Source organism: Pipistrellus hanaki, assembly GCF_964339955.1.
Source record: "Pipistrellus hanaki genome assembly, chromosome: 5".
NCBI lineage: Eukaryota > Metazoa > Chordata > Mammalia > Chiroptera > Vespertilionidae > Pipistrellus > Pipistrellus hanaki.
In genome coordinates, this window is record NC_140507.1 from 16,627,698 (window position 1) to 16,647,247 (window position 19,550).

General features: G+C 38.2%; 1 protein-coding gene across 2 annotated transcripts in view; it reads left to right on the forward strand.

Annotated features, from left to right (window-relative positions):
* The window catches only part of FAM114A2 (family with sequence similarity 114 member A2), a 23,212-nt gene extending 5,105 nt beyond the window's left edge, over positions 1 to 18,107 (forward strand). For both annotated transcript variants that reach the window (XM_084885456.1, XM_084885457.1), the window contains exons 3-14: positions 96 to 195; positions 588 to 680; positions 1,904 to 1,995; positions 3,321 to 3,455; positions 3,968 to 4,126; positions 4,686 to 4,809; positions 7,174 to 7,253; positions 9,606 to 9,725; positions 10,191 to 10,330; positions 13,360 to 13,432; positions 14,011 to 14,064; positions 16,459 to 18,107. In XM_084885456.1, coding sequence (XP_084741582.1) covers positions 96 to 195; positions 588 to 680; positions 1,904 to 1,995; positions 3,321 to 3,455; positions 3,968 to 4,126; positions 4,686 to 4,809; positions 7,174 to 7,253; positions 9,606 to 9,725; positions 10,191 to 10,330; positions 13,360 to 13,432; positions 14,011 to 14,064; positions 16,459 to 16,560 — 1,272 coding nt within the window. In that variant the 3' untranslated portion in view covers positions 16,561 to 18,107. The remainder of the gene's footprint in view (positions 1 to 95; positions 196 to 587; positions 681 to 1,903; positions 1,996 to 3,320; positions 3,456 to 3,967; positions 4,127 to 4,685; positions 4,810 to 7,173; positions 7,254 to 9,605; positions 9,726 to 10,190; positions 10,331 to 13,359; positions 13,433 to 14,010; positions 14,065 to 16,458) is intronic.
* Positions 18,108 to 19,550: the final 1,443 nt, after the last annotated feature.

The following is a 19,550-nucleotide window of genomic DNA, read 5'->3' on the forward strand; positions in this document are numbered from 1 at the left end:
CTACAAATTAGTTGCCTTGTCTATACACTCTTATTTTCCTCTAATTTAAAAAAATTTCTTTTGCTTTTTGTTTTTCTGGCTACTGGGAAAATTAGGAGACTGTTTCCAAAGATGAACCCCAGACTGGATGGGGCTATTGGGGCAGCTGGGGCAAGTCCTTACTTTCCTCAGCCTCAGCTACAGTAGCCACAGTAGGTAAGGACATCAGTTATTTTTATTAATTTTTATGTGTATTTTGCTGAAGATCTGGGTTAAAAGTGATTTATTAGTAATTTTTATGTTTATAGTTTGAGGATGCATTAGTATTGATGGGCTGATTTACACAGCCACTAGAATTTACAGCATTTCCTACTTATAAGGTTGAAGTTTAGGATTTATTAATATAAAATTATTCTTTGGTGATACTGAATTATTTTTTCTCTTTTGATAAGGATGCATTTCCAAAGATAATGTAAGATCCAAATAACATGTTCTGTAGCTGTTCATACATTAAATATATGGTTTTAATTTTTGGTTTATTTTTTCAGTTTTGGAGACTAATAGCAAGTAATATTTAAATATAAAAATGTTATCATTTTTCTTGTTAGGACAAGGTATTTCAAATGTCATTGAGAAGGCAGAGAATTCCCTTGGAATCCCTAATCCCAATGAAATTTCAAATGAGGTTCAGTATGCAGCAGGTCAGTATATTGAAACAATAAGACATAGAATTATGGATCAACATATAATAGAATGGTTGAGCTCTTTTTTCAGTAGAAAATTATTGAGCCTCTGATATTCAGGGCATGATGGGACTGGTGACTCAAAGGACTTTTGTAAACCTTAAATAAATAAGTTCTTGAACATAGAATATGAAAATTGCCCATCACATTGCTTGGCATAATTAGTAAAAGTCCAATAAGAGTTAGCTAATTTTGAAACTATCATGGTATGGAAAAATACTTTAATGTATTACTTTTGGGGGTATATATTTTTGTGGTTGGATTTTTAAAATGTGGGGGTCTTCTTAAAAAATGTATTGATTTCAGAGAGAGGAAAAAAAGCATGAGAGGGATAGAAACTTCAATGAGAGAGAGATTATTGATTAGCTGCCTCCTGTATGCCCCCTACTGGGGATTGAGCCTGCAACCTGGGCATGTGCCCTGACTAGGAATCAAAACTGTGACCTCCTGATTCATGGGTCGAAACTCAACCGCTGAGCAACACCAGCCAGGCAAGTTTACTCTTTTTAGGTATATAGTTTTATATGTTTTTGTTTTTTTAATATTTAAAAAAATATATTTTATTGATTTTTTACAGAGAGGAAGGGAAAGGGATAGAGAGCTAGAAACATCAATGAGAGAGAAACATCGACCAGCTGCCTCCTGCACTCCCCCTACCGGGAATGTGCCTGCAACCAACGTACAATGCCCTTGACCGGAATCGAATCTGGGATCCTTGAGTCCACAGCCCGACACTCTATCCACTGAGCCAAACCGGTTTCGACAAGTTTTATATGTTTTGACAAGCATGCAATCCTGTTTACACAGTCCATTTGATTATACAGATAGAGAATATTTTCTATATATAGGAAATCAAAATAATATATTCATCATTTCTCCCAAAGTCCCCTAATGCATACACATACTCTCAGCTCTTGACAACCACTGATCTTTTTCTAACTCTATATTTTGTTCAGAAGATCCTGTAAATGGGATCATATAGTAATAGATTGGATTTTATTTTTGAAATTAAATGAAAAAGAAAAAAAAGCTATCTTACCTTTCATTTTAAAATAGGCAAATAGTTTAATGAAACAAAAAGACATACTTTCTATGTGGGAAGTAGGGTCTGATTTTTAAAAAATTCACATGGATGCTAACAAAGAAAAACCATTTATGGACCCATTCTCTACTTCCTGTAGGAGAGACAAATGCCAAAGAGAATGAAAACTTCTCACCGGTGACTGGGGCACTTGGTGTATTCTCTACTATCTCTACTGCTGTTCAGAGCACAGTGAGTATAAGGTGGCCTGCTTCCTTCCAAGATTACAATGGAATCTTGTCTCTTTCTCCCTCATCCTTGAAAAGCCATGGGAACTAATTGGCATTCCAAATCACTTTGATCTTAAGGGTAGAATTACAGGTACTTGAAAACTCGCTTTAAAGGAGTAAAGGTGGGAGCAGGACGTTAAATGTAATGGAGAGGAAATGTGTGTAACATTTTTTGGAATAAGAATTCTTAGTTTGGTAGCCCTAGAAAACTCTGCTTTACAAAAATATTTGTCTCATAATTGCATCTTTTAGGCAAAGGGGAAATATATTTATGATGGATACTTGTAAAACTGTATGATTAGAAACACTTTTTAAGAAGATTTTTTAATTGATTCTTAGAGGAGAGGAAGAAAAAGAGAGAGAAACATCAATGTGAGAGGGATACATCAGTAAGCTGTCTCCTGCATGTCCCTTACCAGGGATCAAAACCTTAATCTGGACATATGCCCTGACTGGGAATCTTTTGGTGTATGGGATGGCACCCAATCAACTGAGCCACACTGCTTAGGGATAGAAACATTAAAGCTTAATATCTTTTCTATATGAATATAGATAGCTAATACTTTTTAATTTTAACTTTTATTGAAGTATAACACATATACAGAAAATGGAAAGCCTAAGTGCTCTACTTGAATTTTCACAGCGTGAACACATTCAGACTAAGAAACAACATGATGGTACATCATCTGCTGTTTCCCAGTCATCTGTGCCTCCTTCTCTTGCCTACCAAGATAATCACAATCCTGACATCTACCATCGTAGATAAATTTTGCCTGCTCTTAAACTTTATGTAAATGGAATCATACAGAATGTACTCTGTTGTATCTGGCTTCTTTCACTCAACATTATGTTTGTATGATTTATCCATGGTAAAGTGTGTGTAGAGTATTGTATTTTATTTGCTGTGTTTCATTGTGTGACTGTGTCACATTTACTCATTCCACAGGTTGGTGAGTATTGGGATAGTTTCTAGTTTTTTGCTTTTACAAAAAGCCTTGTGTGGGCATTCCTATATGTCTTTTGATGAACCTCTGTACAAGTTTCTGTTTAAGTATGTAACCATGTGTGGAATTGCTGGATCATAGGATATTCATAGGTTCAGCTATAGTAGATAATTACAGTTTCCCAAAGTGGTTATACCAATTTATATTCACACAAGTGGTGTATGATTGTTTCAGTTGCTCTACATTTTTGCCAGTGCTTGGTGTAAGCCACTATTTCATGTAGTCAAAACATGCATGTGTCTTTTTCGGTATTATTTGTAATGAGGTTGCATGTGTTTCCTAGGGAAAGACGGTTATCAGTGGGGGTTTGGATGCCTTAGAATTCATTGGGAAAAAGACAATGGATGTAATAGCAGAAGGGGATCCTGGATTTAAAAGAACCAAGGGTCTGATGCACCGGAATTCTACATTGTCTCAGGTACTGTCTTTACCGGTTGGTTTCCTATTTCTTTGTTGATCTGTATATTTTTGCCTTTGGTAACTTGGGACATTGATAGCATTTCCTTTTGAAGAATTTTTAATGATTTGTAAAATTAAGGCATTTTTGTGTGTGTATGGTGTGGGGCGGGGGAACCTTGGGGAGGGTGGAGGTTAAGAGGAAAGGGAGAGCTCTAATGCTTAGAAAATGTCCCAGCCCCCCCCCCCCCCTTCCTTTCTGCAGGGGCCTCCTGTCAGTGCAGTGTAAGATGCCAAGTCCTTTCAGAGTGTTTATTAGATTAATGTTTAAACTACTTTCAGAGAAACACCTGGTTCCTAGGGTGTTATTTACCCTGTCTGGAATCAAATTATGTGTGATCATTTCCCCCTGCTGCTCCTGAGCCTATCAGATTTGAATCACAGTGCCAAGAAGGAAAGAGCAGTGCTCTATACTGTTACCCATCTCACCCTTGAGCTCTCATTACTTGAAATGTAATGCCTCTGTCTCTTCAGGTTTTAAGAGAGGCGAAGGAGAAGGAAGAGCAGAGGACCACAAATGAGGTTACCATAGAAACAGACAGGAAAACGCATTACGGGGTACTCTTTGATGAATTTCAAGGCCTTTCACATCTAGAAGCTCTGGAGATGCTTTCCCGAGAAAGTGAAGTAAAGGTAATTCTAAACCAAAATATCAGCTGGAATAGTCGCCAAGCAAAGGAATGCTTTATAGTTCCTTTTCCTTTTGTACAGTTGGAGGATGAAATGTGTTTCAGATGGAGGCTTGAGACTCTGAGAATACCAGGCCAAAACAGACTAAAAACTAATGTTTGAACTAATTGCTGGAAATAGAATAACCCAAGTGTTATTTTTAAAATTTAAACAAAAAAGGAGAGATTAACAAAGAACTCTTAATAGCACATTTGCTATTTTTCTTCACCTTGGTCCTTTTTTAAAGTTTCTTTGGCTTAAATTGCCAATTTGGATATAGTTACCTGTTAGCTTTTAATTCAAGACTGCTTCATTTCCAGACATTTCTGTCTTATATTATTTTTGGAAGTACACATTCTACCTTTTTATAATGACCAGTCTGTTGTGTTAAGGTTCTTAAGGAATAGATTGTGTTGGCTGGTGAGCTCATAATTTTGATTTTAAGTAGATCTATGCCTCTTCTCCATTTGCGGATGTCTTTCTTTTTTATACTCCCACAACTTATTATTTTATATTGATTCAGGTGAAATCTATTCTTAATTCTCTAAGTGGAGAAGAATTAGAGACTCTAAAATTTGAATTGGAGCAGCTAAAAGAAGCATTTTTCCTACCAGAGTTCTCTGAGGAAGAGGAAGAAGAGAAAAAAGGTAATATGAAAACCTAACATCTGAGTGGGAAGGATATAGTGTGTTATTTTTCTCTTCTACCTCTTTGCCACAGATCAGGACTCCACCAAGATAGCAGTGGAGTGCTGCATGCCCTCCTTCCTAATAACCCTCAACCAATCCCTTGGTTGAGATTGCAGCACTGACCTTGGCATTTAATTGTATCTCAATGAACTTGGTTAAAAAAAAAAAAAAAAAAAAGTGGTGGCAGCAGAGGGGAGAGAAAACCACAGAACCTGGTTCTGATGATATTGGTCATTTTTGTTTTCTATCAACATCCTTAGCCCTCTCTTTTATCTTAATACAATGATCCTTCTGCTTGGGAAGAATACTTCCTGCTTGGGGAATGTTACCCCTTCTCCTGAGTCCCTCCAAAGCACTAGCTGTCTCCTTCCCATCCCTACACACTTTTATTCTAATGCAACAACTACTTTTTATACTCATATCTGTGGAGAATACATGACAGTGATCTCCAAACACTTTTTGATCAACTCTTAGCAATAAGAGTTTTTTGAGCACTTAGACCTAATATATCCATCCATATTGGAATATTTGTAAATTATGCATTGAGTAATACTATAATAATATATTATTTATATTCTAAAGTATACCCTAAAATAGAATTTTAAAAAGAATGAGACAGATGTCTATAAATTGAAAGTTCCACCTCTTCTATTAGATTACTTTGTGAACCTCTTGGGGTGCATGCATCCCAGTATGGATTCACCTACATAAATTTGAGCTTTAACTGAGAAAACAAAATGCCTGCCTAAAAGTCAAGTTTTAGGTTTTTAGACAGTAAGATATGATTAGGAGTTGTTTTTATTACTTATATTATTATTTTTTAAAATACATTTTATTGATTTTTTACAGAGAGAGAGAGGGATAGAGAGTTAGAAACATCAGTGAGAGTGAATCATCAATCAGCTGCCTCCTGCACACCCCCTACTTGGGATGTGCCCGCAACCAAGGTACATGCCCTTGACTGGAATTGAACCTGGGACCCTTGAGTCCGCAGGCAAATGCTCTATCCACTGAGCCAAACCGGTTTCGGCACTTATATTATTTACAGTTGTATAATTTCATGAGATCAGCTTTTTCTAAAACCATATTATACCTGGGATCACTAAAGCATTTGAATTCTCATTCTTGAATGATAAAAGGAGGATAAAAGAATAACAGAGGGAGAGAGAAAAGCCAAGATAGAACTTTGGAGAAAAAGCTGCTATGAAACAATAATAATTAATTCTGATGAAACATGAAATGCTGTCTAAGAAAGACTCATACAGATTGTTGGTGCCAGAAGACTTATATGTACAAGAATTGTCTATGCATTCTGTGGTACAGAGAGTCCTTGGGGTGGGCTTCCAAGGGATAGTGGGTAGGATTTAGATGAGTAGAAAGGAAAAGAGCATTTTCTGCCATTTGTTTGTTTTTTAATCTTGACCCATGTATGTTTCTCAAGTATGAGTATTCCGTTTCCTATCATCTCCTGCAAGGCCCTTCCGACAGCTTCCTTACCATCCTTCTAGCATTCTGGAATCACTTTTCCTCTTCCTTTCTTTTTGTCCACCATTAATTTTTACCCAGATCCCAGATTATTTCCTTAGCCTTCCTGCCTCCCTTCCTGTTCCCCTTTCAGTTCACCCTGCCCACCCTCAGGAGCCAAAGTGATTTTTCTAAAATTTAAATTGGACATATCTGTCTGTGTTTAAGTTTGAATACCTCACCATGATTTATTAGGCCCTTCATTACCTGGATCCTGCTTACCTTCCTAGCTTCATTTTATCCCTCTTCTTTCATATATATACACATATGCACATATATACATACACAGACACACACACATACACACTATAGAGGCCCGGTGCATGAAAATTCATGCACTGAAGTTGGGGGGTTCCTCAGCCCAGCCTGCCTTCTCTCACAGTTCTGGAGCCCTCAGGGGCGGAGGCAACCCACCTCTGCTGCTGCCACTGCCGTCAGTGCAAGCCTTGGCCATCTCTGGTTATCTAAGCCTTGGGGGGCCCGGGGCAGCTGGGCAATTGCCATCCAAGGCTTGCCTGCACCTCTGGCCAACCCTGGGTGGCTGGGAAGCTGAGGTGACTGGGCGCTGCCATCTTTGAGGGCAGGGCAGTCAATTAGCATATCCCCTCCTTATTGGCTATGGGTGCCACCATTTTGTGATGGCGTGAGGGTCAATTAGCATATTCCCTCTTTATTAGATAGGATGCTGCTGCTGCTGCTATTATTATTCCTTTTCTTGTTCTCCTTGTGCACCACCCTTCCCATCCTGTGATCCTCACTCCTCTTTCTATAGTGTTTTACATGGGACTTTTTTTTTAGGGGATGAAGAGTTTACCAAAGAGATAACAGAGCTATTTTCCCAGCTGCATGTCTCCTCCAGACCAGAGAAACTTGCCAGGGTAAGTTACTATTTCTTGCTGATTTTTTTTTTTTTAACTTGTTTGGATTTAGTGTGTAAAGAAGGTAAGATTGTAAGTTCCTGGCAAGGATGCCAACAAGATTGAGGGTAAATTCTGAGTTCCACATCTTTTGCCTGCCTCTTGCTTTCACAGGTTAACATGCTGGACTCACATTTGCATCCCCTTCCTTTCCCCTGGAACACACACATCTGCCGTCCTTACCTGTTTTCATTTGGAATGTTTTGATTGTGTGAAAACTTTAATTAGTCACAGAGTTGGTCAACCAAAGCCGGCAGTGCTCACCAGCCTTCATGACACCAAGGGGTTAGCCTCTTGTGAGGCTGTAACTGTCCACAGGGCTCTGAATGTTTCACAGATAATGGGATGTGGCATCTGACCTTAGGAAGCCGGAGGTTGCCATTTCCTAGAACACAGTGACTAAGATAATGACCATTTAGCTCGTGTAAATGTGAGAGTCCATGGCCTCGGCAGTGATACTTGAGCTGTCTTTACATATCTGGAACATGGAGAGACTTTGGTCAAAGTTCAGAGTGGATAGGGAGGGCCAGTTTCCATAGCAATACCCGCATAGCATCTGTCAGTGTCAGCTCATGGGACATTACTCACTGGGTCTTGGGCTGCTTGATGCTTCTTCACCCTCCTTTCCCAATCTCTAGAAACATTTCAGGACAGTCTGCAGCAGGTACACATTGCTTCCAGCCCCCTGTATTGATCCTTAAAGGGACTTCTTAAAATAATTTTAAAGAGCATGATCTGGTTGATGGGAAACCAGTGAAGAGAAGAGGAATGGTCAGCTCTGGGCTCAGGTAGATCACTGGTAGCATTAAGGAAGATGGATTTAAGATGAGCCAGATCAGAAGCAGGGAGACCAATCAGGGTGTTATAGCCACAAAGTGGATCTGAAATCAAGAGGTGGTAATAGAAAGAGGAGGGACTGATGGAGAAATAGGGTAGAATCAGACCATCTTGGTGATTGATTGGGAAGGGAAGATTCTAAGATGGCTCACATATTTTGGCTTGGATGACTGATATATCATTGTTCCTCTAAAGTTCTGGGGGATAAAAGGATTAAAATTTTTGGGAGAGAAAGGCAATTCAAATTTTGTACATGTTATATGTGATATGCCTGTAGAATATTCTGATTCAAATGTCCAGCAGGCAGTTGGAATATGTTGTTTTCAAGAGCAGTCAGTGCTGGAAAATAAGGATTTAGGAGCCAGCAGCAGGTAGGGAGTATTTAAAATCACTGCAGTAGGGTGAGTGGAGAGGAGAGGGAGGGGGTGAGACAAAAGAGCCAAGGCCAGGTAATGATGTTCGAGGGGCAGCCAAAGGAGGTCAAGGAGACATGCTGATAAGGGTAGGGGGAACACCAGAAAATAATGTATTACAAAAGTTAAAGAAAATTAGAAACATCCCAAATAGCCATTATCTGAATTGGTAAAATGTGGTGTATGTATAAAATAAAATACTACACAGCAATAAATAAGAATGAACTGCTGATACACACAGAAACTGTAGATAAATCTGACATGCAGTATGTTTTGCTTAAGAAACTGGACACAAATTAGAACATACTTATGATTCCATTTATATGCATTTTAAGAACCGGTAAAATTAAGTTATAGTGAGACGGAAGAATGGTTACCTTTAGGTAGGAGTAGGGGGTCTCCTTTTGAGCAGTACTGACTAGGAAGGGGTAATGGGGACAGCTAGGGTGATGGGAATGTTCTTTTGTTTTTCAAATATTTTTTATTTTTAAAAATTATTATTTAAAAAATATATATATTTTTATTGATTTCAGAGAGGAAGGGAGAGGGGGAGAGAGAAACATCCATGATGAGAGAATCATTGACCAGCTGCTTCCTGCACGCCTCCTACTGAGGATGGAGCCCACAACCCGGGCATGTGTCTTTGATCGAAATCGAACTCAACACTCTTTAGTCCGAGGTTGACACTCTGCCCACTGAGCCAAACCAGCTAGGGCTGATGGGAATGTTCTTTATCTTGACCTGGGTCACAGATACATAGGCATATGTACATGTAAACATTTCTTGAGCTGTGCTCTGAAGATCTGTGCACTTTGCTATATGTAAATTATACCTCATTTTTTAAAAATACTAAGGATGAGAGAATTCAAGAAGGCATGAGTGGACAGCAGTGTTAGGTGGCGTAGAGAGTTCTAGTAAGTTAATTACTGAAAAACTAGGTGTTATGTTTGGATGAGAACAAAAACACCAACTTCCATGATGCTAGCATGTTCTTGGTCAATGCACAACAATCTTGGTAAGCTGAATTGAATTGTTGATGGATAATAATCTTTTTCTTATTTAGGCAAGAACTGCAGCCTATGAATGGATTAGGACATCTCTGGAGAAGCCATTAGAAGAGAAGGAAGAAGAAAAACAGTTAGAAGGAGAAAAAACTGAGCAAATCAATAAAAATTCAATAGAGGTAACCAAAGCAAATAAGGTTTTCTTTTTTGTTTTGTTTTTTAAAGGATGTGAGATGCAGGGGTATTGCAGTCAGGGACTTTGTATTTTGTTGCATTCTTATCCATAATTTCTACTTTGTGTTTTAAGTTGTAACATCTAAGTTCCAGACTATAGGACGGAAAAGAGTGAAGAAAAAGATGAAGGGTACATATGTGGTGTTATGAGGGTTTTCAGAAGTTGCCACAAGATGCTTTATCTAAATCTTTTGTTGAAAACTTAGTCACATGGTCACATCTAACTTCAGGGTAGCCTCTGTTTTTATAGCATTGAGTCCAGCTATAAAGTTATATTACTTCTATGGAAGAAGAGGTTTCAAGGTATTGAATCCTTCAGTGTGAGAGAAGTAAGGTAATGTCATTGAGATTAAAAAAAAACACCTGTGTTTTTTTTCTTTCTTTTTTTTTTTTTTTTTTTTTCCATCCAGGATATCCATGCATTTGCAATCCGGAGCCTAGCCGAAATGACTGCCTGCTCAATTGAATTGTTTCACAAAACAGCAGCTCTGGTTCTGCATGGCCAGAAGCAGGAAGTGACAGCTATAGAAAGAAGCAGAACCCTTTCCCAGTAAGTGTAATAAGTATCCTTGTAAGTGATGCATATTACTGAAAGAGTTTTCTGGGCTTATTTCCAAAGTTTTAAAAACTTTCAGCAAGATACTATTCACACTGTACCATTCACATATTTCAGGTTTTGTTTATTTTGGGTTTCAGTTAGTTAGATAGCCAAGTGCGATGTTTCTTTTTCACTCCAATAAAACTACATTATAATTCTGCCCTTTTATTAACTACTTTATACTCTGAAAACTAGTTCTCAGATTATTGATTGGTCTTACTAGGAATAGAATTTTACATATGTAAAAACAGAAAATAGTTTTAAGAATCTCATTTCTGGATAATTAAGTTATTGAGTGCTAATTATATGCCAGGCATCATGCTAAGGGATTTACATGTATCATTTTTAATTTTTACAACAACCCTAAATGATTGTTCCAGCTTTAAAAGTGAAAAAATGCAGACTCAAGAGAGGTTGAATAATCTACCCAGGTTATTTTTGTGGTTTTGTTTTGTTAATCCTCACCTGAGGATATTTTTTCCCATTGATTTTTATAGAGAGTGAAAGGGAGGAATAGATGGAGGCTGGGAGAGAGAGAGAAACATCGATATGAGAACGGCACATTGACTGGTTGTCTCCTGCATTTGCCCTTCTTTCACACTATTGCTGATTTTGAACAAAAATTTTAAAAATAATAAAATGTAGATAGTCATGGGGGGAAGAGGGGGAAGACCTATTTGTAAATACAAAAATCTCTTAATTAAACAATGAGAATTTTTATTGGAAAAAAATGTGTGAGAGAGTGTCCAGTGTACTAGGATTGGGAGGGGCCCTTGATATTTTCTATACCTCTTCTTCACCTTTAGTTTTGATGCCCCTTTGTAATAGGAGGGCCTGGATTTATCTTGAACAGCCTTGGGAGGTGGGTTCAGAATTCCATGCCATCCATCCTGTTCTTCAGTCATGACTCACTCCCTCACAGAATTCAAGTTTCCACTCAAATGTTGCTTTCTTTACCATCCAATCTAAAATAGTATCTTCTCCTATTTTCTAATCCTTTACTTGCTTTATTTTCTTATCTTATGCCACCATTTAGTGTATATGGTGTGTGTATGTGTATATCCTATTTAATAAAAATGAAATATGCAAATTGACCATCACTTTGCAACAAAGATGGCAGCACCCATAGCCAATAAGGAGGAAATATGCAAATTGATGTGACAAGGATGGCAGCAGCCAAGCTGGGATGCTTGCATTGTCGCCATGGCAACGACGCAGAAGCCCCCTCCCCCCCCCCCCCCCCCTCTCGCCCCAGCTGCTCTGGGCCCCTGGGCAGCGTGTGAAGGCAGAAGGCAGCTCTGGGCCTGAGGGAAGGCAGAAGGTGGTGGCCAAAGTGAAGGCCTGGGTTCCAGGAACTGGGAGGAAGGAAGGCCTATTATTGCACGAATCTTCGTGCATTGGGCCTCTAGTGTGTGTGTGTGTGTGTGTGTGTGTGTGTGTGTGTTTTATTTTTTAATATTTTTTTTGCACTGGGCCTCTAGTGTGCATGAAATTCGTTCACTGAGGGGGAGGTTCCTCAGCCCGGCCTGCACCCTCTCACAATCCAGGACCCCTTGGAGGGTATCCCTCTCACAGTCCAAGACCCCTTGCTCCTTACTGCCCGCTTGCTGCTCCTTATTGCTCGGCTTGCTGCTCCTTAACACTTCCACGGAGGCAGGAGAGACTCCCGCTGCCGCTATTGTGCTTGCCAACCATGAGCCGGGCTGCTGGCTAAGCAGCGCTTTCCTTGTGGGAGCGCACTGACCACCAGGGGGCAGCTCCTTTATTGAGCGTCTGTCCTCTGGTGGTCAGTGCGCATCATAGTGACTGGTTGTTCTGCTGTTCAGTTGGTTTGCATATTAGGGTTTTATTTTATAGGATGAAAATGAATGTATGGATGTGTTTATAAATCTGTGTATGTAAGTATATACTAGAGGCCTGATGCATGAAATTCATGCACTCTGGGTAGGTGGGTCCCTCAACCCATCCTGCGCCCTCTTGTAGTATGGGAGCCCTCAGGAAATGTCCAACTGATGGCTTAGACTCACTCCCTACAGGGAGCAGCCCTAAGCTGGCAGCTGGACATTCTTAGCTTTTGGCTGAGCAGTGCTCCCCCTTTGGGAGCATACTGACTACCAAGAGGCAGCTCCTGTATTGAGCATCTGCCCCCTGGTGGTCAGTGCGTGTCATAGTGACCAGTCATTCTGCTGTTCAGTTAATTTGCATATTAGCCTTTTATTATATAGGATACCTACATATACACACATCTGTCCATCTATATATACATATATAGTCTCCCCCCGTTATAAACAAGTAAGTTAGGACCCATGAAAACTGTGACTTTGCTTGTTTACTGATATATCCCCAGGGCTTAGAACACATGTGTCAAACACAAGGCCCGCGGGCCAAATCCAGCCCACCAGGCCTTGCAATGTGGCCCGCACCGCGCTGTCATCACTGCACTCCGCTGTCAGTTTATGACATTGTCAGTTTGACTGTTCAGTAAACCATTCGGCCCGCGATTTAGGCTGGATTTTAGATTTTGGACCCTTCTCTGACTGAGTTCGACACCCCTAGCTTAGAACCTGGCACAAAGAAGACTTTACAACATATTTGTTGAATAAATGAATGTGTATGAATTTTAACTATATTTCTAAGTGGAACATAGGGTTTTACAAGTATTGTTTCCTTAAAATGCATTTTCCATTATTTTCTTTGATTTTCCTGAAAAGTATATTGCTTTTTAGAGGATTTGCAGGAAAATGTTTTTCCATGGAGTGAACCTTCTCTTCTTGTAGCATGGATGCCTATTCAAATGGGTCCCCAAATGCATAGGTTAGCTGACAGGCATGCTTCCTCCCTTTAAAAGCTTTCTTCTTTCACATTTAGTATCATGAGTGATTTGTTCTCTTCTAACAGTTGTTAAATATAGCCTATTAAAAGAAAGAGTGAAAGGAAAACAAAAGAAGGAACCATCCTAACTCTTCTCCCTTCTTTTCTAGGGTGACGGTTGTGTTGTGTAAAGAATTGTCCTCTTTGTCTAAAGAGTTTACCACCTGCCTAACAACTGCTGGGGTAAGAATTCATGTCTCTTGTTGGGGTGATGCCTGTTTTGTTTTGAAAACAGCTTTATTAAGGTATAGTTTACATATCATAATATTTGGTTTCATAGTATATTATAGAGTTGTGCAACCATCATCATAATCTATTTTTTGACCATTTTAATTATTTCCCAGAAAACCTCATACTATTAACAGTCATTTATTTTCCTCTATACTCTTATATCTCTTAGCAACACTAATTTACTTTCTATCTATAGATTTTCTAATTATGGAAATTTACTACAAATGAGATCATACAATCTGTAGTATTTTGTGTCTGGTTTATTTCACTTAGCATAATGTTTTTGAGGTTCATCCATGTTGTAGGAGTAAACTGTGCCTAGCCCATAGGAGAGTTGTAATTAAAGCTAAAATTTAAAGCACTTCCAGATATGACATTTTGCTCTCTCTCAGTCCAGACTTTTTCTATGCTTATATTTATGTTTGGGTGTGTGTGTATGTGTGTGTTGTGTATATCAAAGTGGGATCATACCATGTTAATTGGTTTTTTTAATCTGCTGTGCACATTTAACTTTGTTTTCTTTATTCTAGGTCAAAGAAAAGGCAGACGTCCTTAATCCATTAATTACTGCTGTATTTCTAGAGGTTAGTAGAAATTTTTTTTAAGTCTCTAACTTTTAGGCATTTTGTATTAATTAACTCTTGTTAAGTTTTTATTTTTTGGCCTCCCCCCCCCCCCCCCCAACAAGGTTGGTAGTTTAGCCATATTGATGCATATATGACCCCAAAGATGTGTATCTGATGCATATTCCCTGTTTATTACAAAATGTAAAAAAGCTGCTAGGTAAAGTGCACAGGAAGTAGGAAGCTGTCATTACTTAGTACTGTCCTTTGGCAGTTAATGGACAATTTTTAGTAACAAAATACCCTTGGAAATCAGCAAATAAACAGAAAGAGTTGGAAATTAAAAGCAGGCAAGCTTTTAAAGGACTAAGGCTTAAGCAGAGATTTATTAGAAACAACACACCACATTTTGTCATTTTTTTGTTAGAAAATTTGCTTTGTTGTATCATGTTTATATAATCCAGGGGTCCTCAAACTTTTTAAAGTGGGGCCCAGATCATGGTCCCTCAGAGAGCTGGAGGGCCGGACTATATGAACTACTAATTCCTACTGTAACACCTCGGCTGCGCTCACTGCCCAAAAAACCTGGCGGGCCGGATCAGACTCCTCTGCGGGCTGCATGTGGCCCGCGGGCCGCAGTTTGAAGACCCCTGATATAATCCTTAGTCCATAAAATTTAAAGAGGTGGGTTCTTTAAATCCATGAAAAAGGGAGGTATAAGAGGATCCCATCATGGAATATTGCTCCCATATGTGATGCTTTCTGAATTCCATGTTTTAAGAATTCTATCTTGCACACTAATTTTGTGAATAATTGGGCATTTGATAATCTGTTTAAAACATTTATGAAAATCTGGAGAGGAGAAAATTCTATATAATAATCCTATATAATAAAAGGGTAATATGCAAATTGACCCTAACAGCTCAAAGACCAGGAATGACTGATTGCTATGACATGCACTGACCATCAGGGGGCAGATGCTCAATGCAGGAACTGCCCACTGGTGGTTAGTGCACTTCCACGGGAGGAGCGCTGCTCAGCCAGAAGCCGGCTCATGGCTGGCCAGTGCAGTGGTGGTGGCGGGAGCCTCTCCCACCTCTGTGGCAGCACTAAGGATGTCTGACAAATGGCTTAGTTGGATATCCCCCAAGGGCTCCCTGGCTGCCAGAGGGATGTCTGACTGCCAGCTTAGGCTCGACCCCTCAGGAAGCGGGCTTATGCTAGCAAGTGGACATCCCCCGAGGGGTCCTGGATGTCATGAGGGCACAGGCTGGGCTGAGGAATGCCTCCGAATGCACGAATTTTTGTGCACTGGTTAGGTTTTTAATATGAATTGTAAAAGATTTTTTGTTTTTTGCTCCTGGACTTTTAGTTACTACTTTAGTTTTGAATTCTTTAAAGTCACCACTATTGAAATGCCTTTAATTCCTTAACTGCATAATTTTCCTTGAATAGTTTGGGAAATTATTCTGATCACTTAAACAGTTGTTTTTTAAAAAGTAAGTAAGTAGATGGCAACAATGTTTAGATGAGATCAGTTTGCATGTAAGGAGCCCAGTCTTGTCCTGGACCTTCCCTGATTTGCTGATGACCCTATACCCGACAGTTACCTTCTTGGTAATCTCATAATCTTTATTTGCAAAATGAGAGATTTCACTAGTTAGTCACTGAGGTCTCTTTTGGCTGGAAAATTTGGTATCAAATGCCACACTGAAGTTTAAATAGGAATACTTACCATTGGTAAATCCAAAATAGGTAAACTCACTTGATAGAGGTTCCCCGTTGCTATTTTAAGTTGGTTGTTCTTGCTTAAAGATTTGAAACACTTGTCCTGGAAATTATTAATTTTATCTTAATGTAATGAACTCTCTGTTGGTATTCTTCTGTAAGGTTAGAACATGTCAGATAGAAATATATCTGTACTGTAATCATCATTAAAAGCTGATTCCCTTGTTCACATTTGTGAGCACCTATCTTGTGTTCACTGATAGTGTTGAGTCCATGGAAGAAGAGTTTTCACAAGGGACTGGAAATCTTATTGGTATAAGATTCATAGCCTTCTGAAATCCTCTTTGAGTAATTGACCAAAAATGCTTTGAATTTTGAATTCTGGAATTAATGTGCTTGACCTATTAATGCCATGCACAAATTTGAGCAGGATGACAAAGAATGCCTGTTATTTTTGCTGTGCAAGTTGGGCGAAAGATGCTGGCATTCTTTGTTGCTGCTTTCATATCTTCTTAAGAGCTAGATCATTCTTTCCCTGTAACTTTACTAAAATGATTAAGTCTGCCCTTATTTGTCAGGCTACAGATTCTATTAGATTTATATAAATTAGTTTTTTGTTGTTGTATGGTATATTTTCTCTTTTAAGTGACTGTGGTATTTTCTTTTCCTTTTTTCCAATCCATTCAGGCATCGAACAGTGCTTCCTACATCCAGGATGCCTTTCAGCTGCTCCTACCTGTGCTGGAGATCTCGCTCATTGAAAAGAAGACTGAGTTACCGGAGGCATGAATTGCAGGGCCAGTGACCTTTGTCAGAACATTGAAGATCAGAGAAGATTGACCTGAGACTTGTGATGGCCAAGAAATGCCACTCTATTCTGGGTACTCTTGCAGAAGTGAAGGAGAAGGGCTATTTTAGTATATAAAAATTATACTAAAATTATACTAAATCAGGATAGCAGTTTTATAGGAAGTTTGTTGCCTTCACTGCTTGGCTGAAGTATTCAGGTTCTCACACTGCTCCTCCCGGTTGTTATAATTAATAAATTATTTGAAAAGAAATTTTTAGAAGAAAGTTCAAAAATAATAGCTCTAGATAAAGGTTAGTGGGATACTCAGGTGAAAATATTGGTATTTTCTTTGATGGTGCAGAACATTAACAATTTTGTCATGGATATAATTAGGCAAGAGAAAAAGTATTTAATTTTGAATTCTGGAATTAATGTGCTTGATCAATTAATGCCATGCACTTTCTTTTTTCTTTAATAAAATCTATGGCTTTAAGAAGCTGCATATATGTAAACTCTATAATGATTACCCTTTATTACATAAATTCTTGGAATTGGTTAGAAACTTTTATCTGCTCTTTAATTCTCAGCAGATAGTTGGCATTGAGGAGAAATTTATATATACTTGCAGCCACACGAGTTAACTATAGCAGTGTGTCGTTTGGCTTCAAATTGCTCTCCCACAATTGCTCTCTCACTCCAAGTTGACAAGTTTCAAGTTGTTGACCTCTACTCAACTGGATTCAAGACCAGTAAGTGCCATTTAGAGAAACAGTTCCATGTTTGCAGTTATTCTGAGTCTCTTCAGATGTTTTTCATGCATATCCCCTGTGCAGGAGTGTGAAACACTTACAGTAATGGGTTTTTTGTTGATTGACTATTGTTGAAGTGCATTGTGGAGTCCCGTAGTAATGATGTTCATTATCAGAGGATTTAACCTGTTAGTCATCGTATATTTTTCCTCATTCTTTTTGTTTTAATGCATTCTTTAGCATGTTTATAAGTACAACTATCCTTTAGATCCTCAGCCTTCTTCTTGTTCTCTTCAACAGTTTAAGAGACTGAAAGACTATTGTTTTCCTAAAAGTTATTTTGGTATTCACTCTTTTTTAAAAGGTTCTTCAACCTTATGGTTTTTAATGATTTAGGTAACTTTTGTGAGTTCTGCCACTCTTCTTCTAAAACCTTTAAATAGAATGTAATAATTTTTTCAATTGATCTTTTTGTCTAAACATGAGCCCCAATAGCTTTCTCAGAGCCAAAAAACAGCAAAGTCATAACATAGATCAATGTCAAGACTGTTTCTATGTAATCGCCTTATTTGGGGTAAGAAGCAATTTGTAAGCAAGGAGGAATATAAATAGATTTGGCTAACTAGGTATACCAATAACACTAAAATGTAGCTCTGCTTATATTCTGTTGTAAATTGATCAGAAGATTTTTTAAATATTACTTTATATAGACAAATTTCATCTTTCCCAAAATGACAAATTTTGAATTTTCAGAAAAAGTTTTTCTGTGGTTAATAAAGTTGGTGTTCCAGTTTTGATTTATTGCCTCAATTCTGTTGCTGTGTCTGAATCTGGATCTTTTGAGCAAGGTACTCCTTGAGAAGGGTTTAGAACTGGTCACAGTGCCTACTACCTGTTCAGACTTATAAATTGAAAGTTTGTAGCTTTTACTCTTTGATCTAGAAACATGTCTAAGGTTTTTCTTTCAAGAAGAAGGTTATAGATGTGGAGGCAGAATAGTAACTCTCTGTATGTGTCTATCCAGATTGGAGTCCTGAATTGGACCAGTGTTAGATTGGATCTTTCAATAGCCAAATGTGACATGCTGCCTCTTTTCTTTCTCCCTCATTTCTCTCATCAGTTCCCCTCACCCCCCCCCCCCAAATCCACCAGAAATGACAAAAGGACCAGTTCTGAATAACACCTAAAATATAATGAAGAAAAAGTTATTTGATTCAGTAGAGATAGAGAAGTAAGAACATAAACTTTCATTCATAGGCGAATAGGTAAATTTAGGGGGCATTTTGGAACCTATTGGATTATGGTGACGGTTTTGGATGGTACATGCTTCATTATTCTGTTTGAGGTTGGTACATGGTGTAGTTTCTTGATGAAACCTACTCTTTTGGTGCTATTTCCTTTAAATTTTCTGATGTTTAAGATTTACCATTATGTCCTAATATGTGCTACCCCCTTTCCAGTTAACAACTCGATAGGTAATATGTTCAGTTATTTTTGGAGTAAATACTTCTCTTCCTACTATTGAGATCTTCAAAGGCTATGATTAAAATAGACTTGATTAATTTGATCTAAAAGAAATAGAAACTTCTATGAATGAAACTTCTTTTCCGTTATATAACACATTGTATAAAGATTGGATAAGCTATTTTTTCCTTATTTTTGATAATTTAAATTTTTTTTTTAGGCATAGATAACCAGATTGACAGGATTCTGAAATATACAATAATTCATATAGGTGTTTCCACAAATCCAAAATTAGTGCTAATGCACAAATGTGAAGTTTTTAGTCCTACAGTCAGGAAATAAGACCTTGTGGTTCCTCCACCTGAATGAGGACCTCCTTTTTGTACTTGTTTTTATCTAAAGACCTGTTTGAGGGAGAGATACTACTTATAACAGATAATACTTATAACAGATACTACTTATAACAAGTAGTGTTATAAGTAGTATCTGTTGATGTCATCATTTGAGAAAGACATTTTCCTATATTTTTTAGATGAATTCTGAGTTTTAAAGGTGAGAATATTCATCATGTTGGAAAAACCCAGAATAAAATTATACCCACAGTAGGCACTCAGTAAGTATGATATTTCACAAATGTCAAGGATTGGAATCCTTTAACAACATAATGTACTTATTTTCATAATGAAGCATTTGAAAAATGAAGTTCTAAAAATAAACCTGTTAATTATCATGTCACCAGATCTCTGGCTAATACATGAGAATTTTGAAAACTTCCT